This window comes from Danio aesculapii, chromosome 11, assembly GCF_903798145.1.
Source record: "Danio aesculapii chromosome 11, fDanAes4.1, whole genome shotgun sequence".
Taxonomy (NCBI): Eukaryota; Metazoa; Chordata; class Actinopteri; order Cypriniformes; family Danionidae; genus Danio; species Danio aesculapii.
The window spans coordinates 41,331,025-41,341,392 of NC_079445.1; the positions used below are offsets into that span (position 1 = coordinate 41,331,025).

Genomic DNA, 10,368 nt, shown 5'->3' on the forward strand with positions numbered 1-10,368 from the left:
TATTAATGTGTATCCGGTCACATTTGCCATGCAAAAACAGTGCAAAATTAAATGTGCATGCTGTGTGTGTGTACCAAATAATACCAAACCAAATAGTACCAAATAGTATTTCTCACAAACTTCACGTGTGATCTGCTTCCTTCATGTCTGTCACTGTGCTGTTTATCTGACGGAGACACTCTGACAGGCACGTGGGAATGGTGGACGGGGTGAACTAGCATTAAAAGCACAGGCAACAAAAACAGCTACATTGTGTTCAGAGCAGAACATTCCAATGCCAATTCCAGGCTATAATAAATAATCTGATGGGTGTTTTGAGCTGAAACTTTACACACACATGCTGGAGACATAAAATCTGTAGATTTATTAAATCTTAAAAAAAGGAGGAAAATAGGTGCTCTTTAATATTTGCCTATTTCTTTAGGGTTTTGAATTGCATTGTGAGACCTTGATCTTTCCTCCAACAACTTTTAACCTTGGAAAGTTCGAAAAAAAGGGACTTTTGTTAATATTTTATTTATAGTTTAAAGTAATCTACTGTCTGTGTTGGTGTTCTGTATTACGCTAAAAAAACTTTGTTATTTACAGACTTATTTCTCTCTATATTATTTCAAACTACTAAAATGTCAATAAACGTCTCTTTGTTAAACTGTAGAATTGAATTCACAACATCAGAAGTCAACATCAGAGCTGAGATCAACATTCTATAATGCAATTCCCAACTGTAAATAAACGGAAAACACTTCAAACTGTTCATTTACTGTTAAATTCTGTGTTAAATAATTAATGCAAACCCTCAAAAATAAAATCATAGGTTGTTTTACCTTAAAGTTGGGTCAAAAATTGCACAAATTCAACCCTTGGGTTAAAAATTGTCAAATAAACTGATCACACATTACAATTCCTACCATGAACCATTATGAATAATACAGTTACATTTAGTCATTTAGCACAGGAGTTCCCAAACTTTTCAGCCTGTGACCCCCAAAATAATAATGCCAGTGACTCGCACCACCTCGGAGGTGGTTATTAATATACAAATGCTGCACACACAACAATAGGCCTATTTAAACACGAACAACACAAAAACCTCCAGCTCTGCACATTTACCATGTCTCCTTCACCAAACACACCTGATTCAGATCACCAGCGGAGACTGAAAGACCTGACAGACAAACGAGACATCCAAAACTTGCAGTGTTGGTGGGCCTCCAGGAACGTGGTTGAGAAACTTGCTGTAATACTTGAACAGCACTTATAAATTAACATTTACTAATATTAATATCCACATTGAATATCTAATCAAAGCACTGCGAGTTCACATGATCAATGAACAATTTTATTTCCGTGATTGTTGACAAAGATGAACAGATACTGTAGTATCTTTTAACTAACACATTAACCAACACAACCTCATTGTAAAGTGAAAGCATGAAATTTAACTGCAAAATTAACCCAACTCAGGGTTAAAGCAAACCAGCATTTTAGTATGTTAAACAATAGCAATAGCTTTCCCAATAGAAAAGAAATACAGACAAACAATATGAATAATATTGCTTTATATTTACAAAAAATTATTTACTAATGTAAAAAAACTGTATAAAAATAACTCTATACATATCTGTAATTGTCTTTGGCAAAAATGAGATATATTCATCATATTTTCATATATATATATATATATATATATATATATATATATGTATATATATATATATATATATATATATGTATATATATATATATATATGTATATATATATATATATATATATACATATATACATATACATATACATATACATATATACATACATACATACATATACATACATATACATATATATACATATACATATATATATACACATATACATATATATATACATATACATACATATACATATATATATACACACACACACATATATATACACATACACATATACATATATAAGAAATACATTCATCTTCTATTGTTATCTTTAAGTTTGACAAAGCTGTGTTATATCATGGGGTTAATTTCTCATTCCACTCACAAAATTACTCATAAAAATGCCACAAAATATAAAAACAAACAAACCGAATGACAGTTTGTAATGGAGGTAGAGAACATAACCACTAGGTGGTGCAAACTTCCTACATCTGAACTCATCTACACTTTAGGAGCATTTTATGATCCCGATGTTTGTCAATTACAGAATCAAGTAAAGATATTAAATAATTAAACTTCACTAATGTACAGAATCAAGACTATAGGTCAACCAATATAGACCAATATTTGGTATTTTTAAATGATTATCATTTCCTCTGCATAACCTGTTTGGTGAATGGATTTGCAGAATGGCAGAAAGTCTGATGCATTTTGTTAATGTTAATCTGAATGCCCTGGTAATTAAGTTTGTGTCATTTACTCTAATCAAATAAACTATTAAATCACTCTTCAACCATCCTGATTTCTTAAAAACATTCATTTGACTAAAGAAGCAAATGTACACTGTAAAAAGCGATTGGTTAACTTTACTTAAAAAGAGTGAGTAAACCCACTGGTTTTTAAGCAATTAGTTGACTTTACTTTAAAAGCACTGGGTTTACTCACTTTGTTAAGCAAGTACAACTAATCAATTAAAAAACATTGGGTTTACTCACTTAAAGTAAGTATAACTGATCTCTTAAAAAACACTGGGTTTACTCACTTTTTAAAGTAGAGTCAACTAATCTCTTATTAAGCAAAGCACTCAAAAAATATGTTTTGCTCATTCAAACTACTTATTTAAAATGAGCTGAAACAACACAATTCTTCAGATTTCATTGGGACAACTTAATTTTTTATGTTCAATCCTCAAATTTAATAAAAAGTGTTAAGTTAACTTAATTTCTTTTGGGACAACATGAATGAATTGTGTGGAACCCACCATTTTTTTACAGTGTGGGTTTGCACATTTTTTTTAAAAGTAAAGTCAACTAATCGCTTTAAAAGCAACGGGTTTACTCACTTTTTAAAGTCAAATTGGCATTAGCTAAAGAAAGCAATCTGATTGGCTATTTAGCGCGAGTGTGACTTAGAGAAGTGACTTAGCAAGTAAAGAATTCAAGCGAAAAAGAAAAATAATAAGATTCTCAAATTTGAGAAATATTTGCACAAGTGAATTCAATGGTAATTACTGTGATAATGAAGCTAAACGCTACTATGTTTACACTTTGTCTGTGTGCGCAGAAGTTTAAGAAAACAGACTCTGCTGCCCCCTGCAGAGCGGGAAGACAAGGTGCAGAACTTAGCTCTCCTTTTAGTCTGCTTTTTGTTTGGTGTTTTCACGCACAGCTATGTTTTGGCGGAGACGTGAGGCGACCACACATTTGGGTTTCGTTGGTGCTAGTTGTTTGGCATTAGCTTGGTGTGTCCCGGTTGGCCCAATTCAGCATGTCTAATCGTCCGTTTGGTGTGGTCACAAGCAGTTTTTGGGCCAGATGTGATCCAACGCGAGGAAACAACACAGTTGGGTTTCGTCAGTCCTAGATGTTTGGAGTTAGCTTGGTGTGTCCCGGTTGACCCAATTCAGCATGTCCAATGATCTGTTTGGTGTGGTCATGAGCAGTTTTTTGGTCCAGATGTGATCAAACATGAGGCGACAACACAGTTGGGTTTAATTTTTCGCTATCAGTATTGGTTTAATGTGTACCGGCCCATGAGGTTAACATTGGATCTCATTGGCCCAATTCAGCATGTCCAATCATTCGTTTGGTGTGGTCAGGCAGTTTTTTGGTCCAGACGTGATCTAACTCGAGGCAACAACACAGCTGGGTTTCATCAGTGCTAGTTGTTTGGAGTTAGCTTGGTGTGTCCCGGTTGGCCCAATTCAGCATGTCTAATCGTTCTTTTGGTGTGGTCACGGGCAGTTTTTTGGGCCAGACGTGATCCAACATGAGGCGACAACACTTGAATTTTGTTGGTGGTAGTTGTTTGGCATTGGCTTGGTGTGTCCCGGTTGGCCCAATTCAGCATGTCCAATCATCTGTTTGGTGTCATTAGCAGTTTTTTGGTCCAGATGTGATCCAACACGAGACAACACAGTTGGGTTTCATTTTTCGCTATCAGTTTGGCATCGGTTTAATGTGTACCGGCCCATAAGGTTAACATTGAATCTCATTGGCCCAATTTAGCATGTACAATCGTCCGTTGGGTGTGGTCACAGGCAGCTTTTGGGCCAGATGTGATCCAACGCGAAGCAACAACACAGTTGCGTTTCATCAGTGCTAGTTGTTTGGAGTTAGCTTGATGTGTCCCAGTTAGCCCAATTCATCATGTCCTATCATCGGTTTGGTGTGGTCACGAGCAGTTTTTTGGTCCAGACGTGATCCAACACAAGGCGACAACAGTTAGATATTGTTGGTGCTAGTTTTTTGGCGTCAGCTTGGTGTCTCCCTGTTGGCCCAATTCATCATGTCCTATAATCCGTTTGGTGTGTTTACGCACAGCTTTTTGGGCCAGACATAATTCAACGCGAGGCGACAACATAGTTAGACTTCGTTGGTGCTAATTGTTTGCCGTTGGCTTGATGTGTCCAGGTTGGCCCAATTCAGTATGTTCAATCATCCGTTTGGTGTGTTCATGCACAGCTTTTTGGGCCAGAGGTAATCCAACACGAGGCGACAACACCGTTAGATTTTGTTGGTGCTAGTTGTTTGGCGTTGACTTGGTGTGTCCCAGTTGGCCCAATTCAGCATGTCCAACTGTCCATTTGGTGTGGTCATGGGCAGTTTTTTGGTCCAGACGTAATCCAACGTGAGGTGACATGACAGTTGAGTTTTGTTTTTCGCTAGCAGTGCCATCGGTTTGGTGTGTCCCAATCCATAGGGTTAACATTGGATCTCATTGACCCAATTCAGCATGTCCAATCACTGTCGGCTGGAGAGAGCGCTCTTACTGGTTATTCAGCAATGAATCAGACCATGAGTGTGACATATGGAAGTGCCACAGCGAGTAAACTGTGCCAAAAAGGATCACAAAGAGGCCGACTGTAATATCGCTACATTTCTTGCAAACAATGTGAATTATCAAACATATTTGCATGAGTGAATCCCGCTGTGGTGAGTAACAATTTTTGTAATAATGGAACTGACTGCTACTTTGTTTACATTTTGTCTGAGCAAGTCAGAAGTTCGGTTTCCCTTTGCAGAACAAGAAAACAGACACTGCCCCCTACTGGTGCAGAAATAATAATTCCTTACATTTATATAGCGCTTTGCTGGGCACTCAAAGCGCTTTACACATCGGGGGGGAATCTCCCCATCCACCACCAGTGTGCAGAAAGACATGCCCTCTTGCATAGGCACAGAGCGCGGCTCTTGTTTTACTAGGCTTTGGTATTTTTGATGCGTTTACATGGAATTTTTTGGTCCAGATGGAATCCAACATGAGGCAACAACACAGTTGGGTTTCGTTGGTGCTAGTTGTTTGGCATCAGCTTGGTGTTCCGGCCCATCAGGTTAACATTGGAGCTCGTTGGTTCAATTCAGCATGTCCAATCGGCATCGGCTGAAGGAAATCAGAGCAGGAGTGTGATGTATTGAAGTGACGCAGCAGGTAAACAATTTAAGTCATGAAAGATCCCAAAGAGGCTGACTGTAATCTTACTACATTTCTCACATACTTCCAAATGATATGGATTATTAGATTATCAAACATATTTGCACGAGCGAATCCCTCTATGGTGAGTGACGGTTACTGTGATTATGGTACTAAATACTCCTTTGTTTACTCTTTGCCTGTGCACTTCGGAAATTCGGTTTCCCATTGCGAAATGAGAAAACAGACACTTCCCCCTGTGGAGCAGAGGAACACATCCTCTTGCGATGCCGGGTGTTTGGCGTCAGCTTGGTGTGCCACAATCCAACCTTTTTAATGGAAATGCATTGATGTAAATGGAAGCGTGTGATGTTCAGTATAAGAACGGGCCGCTCTCCTGCACCGACTGCAGCGCTTCTTTGCCGTCCTCTTGTTGGCAGGTTGATATACAGACCTCCTCTTGAGAAAGCGGTACCGGGGCTTCAGCGTGTGGCATCAGAGTGGACGGGTTGATGGGGATGGAGCAGGACGCCGCAGCCGGGTTGAGCTGGCAGTTGAAGGTGGCCGTGATGCTAAGATTGAGTACAGGACTGGAGACGGATGGACATTCGTCCTGACTGCTGCGCTCCAGCCACTCACTGCTGCTGTGGCTCTGACTGCAGTCCGGCTGACTCTGACTGTCAGATGAGCTCATGGACGGCTCCGTCTGAGTTCTGTCCACATGTAACAGATGCTGATGGTCAGGTGTGCTGCTCTGTGAGGGATCCTGCTCCACCTGGAGACCACAAGAGATGAGCAGAATGCCACAATGCAGTGTGATAAGCTTCATATTGTTTGATTTGTTTCATGCAAAAAAAGTGTTTGACTCATTTCTAGTCTAAATATCTACACATTCTTAAATCATTATTGTCTTGTTTTCACAAATAATGTCAAAATTGAGTGATTTTTTTCTTACAACAAGCTAAATCTTGTTTTTCCTTTTGAAATAAGATTATTTTACTTACCCCATTTGCAGATTATTTGGCTTTATTATTGTTTATTATTATTATTATTATTATTGATTTATATATTATATACAACAGATTAGCTCCAGATTTGGCTTCGGAGCTGATTAATCTAATGTTACAGTGCATCCGGAAAGTATTGATAGCGCTTCACTTTTTACACATTTTGTTATGTTGCAGCCTTATTCCAATATGGATTAAATTAATTTATTTCCTCAACATTCTACACACAATACCCCATAATGACAATGTGGAAAAAGCATTCTATAGTTTTGTTGAAATTGTTGCAAAATTATTAATAATAAAAAATCTGAAAGATCACATGTACATCAGTATTCACAGCCTTTGCTCAATACTTTATTGATGCACCTTTGGCAGCATTTCCAGCCTCAAGTCTGGTTGAATATGATGCCACAAGCTTGGCACACCTGTCTTTGGGAATTTTGCCCATTCCTCTTTGCAGTACCTCTCAAGCTCTATCAGGTTGGATGGGAAGCGACGGTGTACAGCTATTTTCAGACCTCTCCAGAGATGTTCAATAGGATTTAGGTCTGGGCTCTGGCTGGGCCACTCAAGGACATTCACAGAGTTGTTGTGAAGCCCCTCCATTGATATTTTGGCGGTGTGCTTTGGGTCATTGTCCTGCTGGAAGATGAACCGTCTCCCCAGTCTGAGGTCAAGAGCACTGTGAAGCAGATTTTCATTCAGGATGTCTCTGTACATTGCTGCATTCATCTTTCCCTCTATCCTGACTAGTCTTCCAGTTCCTGCTGCTGAAAAACATCCCCACAGCATGATGCTGCCACCCCCATGCTTCACTGTAGGGATGGTATTAGTCTGGTGATGAGCGCTGCCTAGTTTTCTCCAAAGGTAACGCCTGGCATTCACTCCAAAGAGTTCAATTTGAGTCTTATCAGACCAGAGAATTTGGTTTCTTAGGGTCTGAGAGTCCTTCAGATACCTATTGGTAAATTCCAGGTGGGGAATGGCTTCCGTCTGGCCACTTTACCATACAGGCCTGATTGGTGGATTGCTGCACAGATGGTTGTCCTTCTGTAAGGTTCTCCTCTCTCCACAGAAGAACGCTGGAGCTCAGACAGAGTGACCATCAGGTTATTGATCACCTTCCTGACTAAGGCCCTTCTCCCCCGATCACTCAGCTTAGATGGCCGGCCAGCTCTAGGAAGAGTCCTGGTGGTTTCAGACATCTTCCACTTACGGATGATGGAGGCCACTGTGCTCATTGGAACTTTCAGAGCAGCAGAAACTTTTCTGTAACCTTCCCCAGCTTTGTGCCTCGAGACAATCCTGTCTCGGAGGTCTACAGACAATTCCTTTGTCTTCATGCTTTGTTTGTGCTTTGACATGCACTGTCAACCCTGGGACCTTATATAGACAGGTGTATGTCTTTTCAGATCATGTCCAATCAACTGAATTGACCACAGGTGAACTCCAATGAAGCTGCTGAAACATCAAGAATGAACAGTGGAAACAGAATGTACCTGAGCTCAATTAAGAGCTTCACGCCAAAGGCTCTGAATACTTATATACGTGATTTTTCAGGTTTTTTATTTTTAATAAATTTGCAACAATTTCAAAAAGTCTTTTTCACATTGTCATTATGGGGTATTTTGTGTGGAATGTTGAGGAAATAAAAGAATTTAATCCATTTTGGAAACAGGCTGTAACATAAAAAAATGTGGAAAAAGTGAAGCGCTATGAATACTTTCCTTCCGCTATGAATACTTTCTGGTGCACTGTACATGCATAAATATAAAGCTGTAAACCATCCTATAGAAAATATGAATTTAAAAGAGAGATTTGTACAGGGTGGACTATATATGATGAGCACTGATATGGTAATAAGCTTGTTTGACACAAAGTCTGCACCAAGTGATTGCTTTAAATGGGTTCTTTAAAAATAAAGTGTTTCATGGTATATAATACACTTGAAAACTTACCGTGTTGGTATCTGTGATGGGAACTTTTGTTAAACCTGCTGAAGAAAGAACAAAATGTCACCGAAAGCATACTAATCTTAAAACCATATTGATCATGATGATGATTTAGCGAGAACACAATGTGAATCTGAACAGCTGATAGCATTTAGCTGAAGAACCGAAATCTGATCTTGATTGAAATGATCATACCTTTTCGTTCTCGTATCTTGCAAGTAACCACTGTCATAACCAGAATCAGCAAAACCAGCACAACAGCACCTGGAAAGACCAGAGAAAATCAAAACCACTGATGACGAGCTCAGATGGAGGACAGCAAACAAATGCATTACAGGGAGAGTGAAATATTCAAGCAATGCCGCAGAAACACAGTTAAAAGTGACTCATTGACATATAGTTGAACTCAAGGCTGGTTAGGGATTTACTAACAATACAGTACCAGGTTTTACTCATCTGGATGGATGGTACGATTCTGTCCTTCAAAGCACCAGTGTAAATTTACAGTTTTACTTATGAAGAACTCAGTGTATATGCTTTTATTATTGAATACAATTTTTGTTTTCATTTTTCTCAAAGGAATTTTAAGCTTTTATTAAAGCATTATATATATAAAATCAGTTATAAATGTAAACAAGTCTGACAATGGCACCATTTTTATTATTTGTTGCTTAGAAAACGCTCTAAATTTAATTTCATAATGTAATCTTATGTGTGTGTGTATTTATATATTATGAATCGTAACTAGAAACACAGAGAATGCTACAGCATCATGGGTAAAAATAAAGTGTGTTTTTCTACATTAATTTTGCTATTAAACTAAATTGTTGAAAATTAAGTTGAATTTATTCAGACAGATGTGTTCAACAAAAGTATCCGTAATCAGTCAAACAACTGTGTTTAAAGGTTTAGTATATTAGGTAGAGATTTGGAATGGTGTGTGATTGGTTGATCAAACATTCCAAACGGAACATATTTATGGAGCCAGATCAGTCTTAAAAATAATACATGCACAAATAAAATTCACACAGCACAATTCACATTTTTGTGAATTCACAAGTAAAAATCATAATCATTTTCGCCAAATAAATTGCATGTGTAATTTTGAATCGTGTTTTGAATTTACAAATTGGAATTTTGTGTAATTACGAATTGTGTTTTAAATTTACGAATTGGATTTGTGTAGTTTTGAATCGTGTTTTGAATTGACAAAGTGGATTTGTATAAATTTTAAATCATGTATTGAATTTACAAATTAGATTTGAATTTTTGAATCGTGTATTGAATTTACGAATTGTATTTGTATTTATGAACTGTTTATTGAATATACGAATTGGATTTGTATTTATGAATTGTTTATTGAATTTACGAATTGGATTTGTATTTATGAATTGTTTATTGAATTTACGAATTGGATTTTTGTGTATTTATGAATCGAGTTTTGAATTTACAATTTGTATTTGTGTATATTATGAACCGTGTTTTGAATTGATGAATTGGATTTTTGTATATTATGAACCGTGTTTTGAATTTACGAATTGGATTTTTGTGTATTTATGAATCGCGTTTTGAATTTTTACGAATTGGATTTGTATATATTATGAATCGTGTTTTTAATTGATGAATTGGATTTTTGTATATTATGAATCGCGTTTTAAAATTTACAAATTGGATTTGTGTATATTATGAATCGCCTTTTAAATATACAAATTGTTTTTGTATATATTATGAATCATGTTTTGAATTTACGAATTGGATTTGTGTGTATTATGAATCGCGTTTTAAAATTTACGAATTGGATTTGTATTTTTGAATCGTATTGAATTTACGAATAGCGCATAGTG

General features: G+C 37.2%; 1 protein-coding gene across 2 annotated transcripts in view; it reads right to left on the minus strand.

Moving 5' to 3' along the window:
- Positions 1–1,921: 1,921 nt before the first annotated feature.
- The window catches only part of tnfrsf1b (tumor necrosis factor receptor superfamily, member 1B), a 34,427-nt gene continuing 25,980 nt past the window's right edge, over positions 1,922–10,368 (minus strand). The window contains exons 7-9 of one of the 2 annotated variants that reach the window (XM_056468399.1): positions 8,720–8,788; positions 8,531–8,565; positions 1,922–6,340 (exon numbers count right to left, since the gene is read on the minus strand). In XM_056468399.1, coding sequence (XP_056324374.1) covers positions 5,939–6,340; positions 8,531–8,565; positions 8,720–8,788 — 506 coding nt within the window. In that variant the 3' untranslated portion in view covers positions 1,922–5,938. Of the gene's footprint in view, positions 6,341–8,530; positions 8,569–8,719; positions 8,789–10,368 lie in introns of both variants that reach the window. The other variant, XM_056468398.1, reaches the window with a different exon arrangement.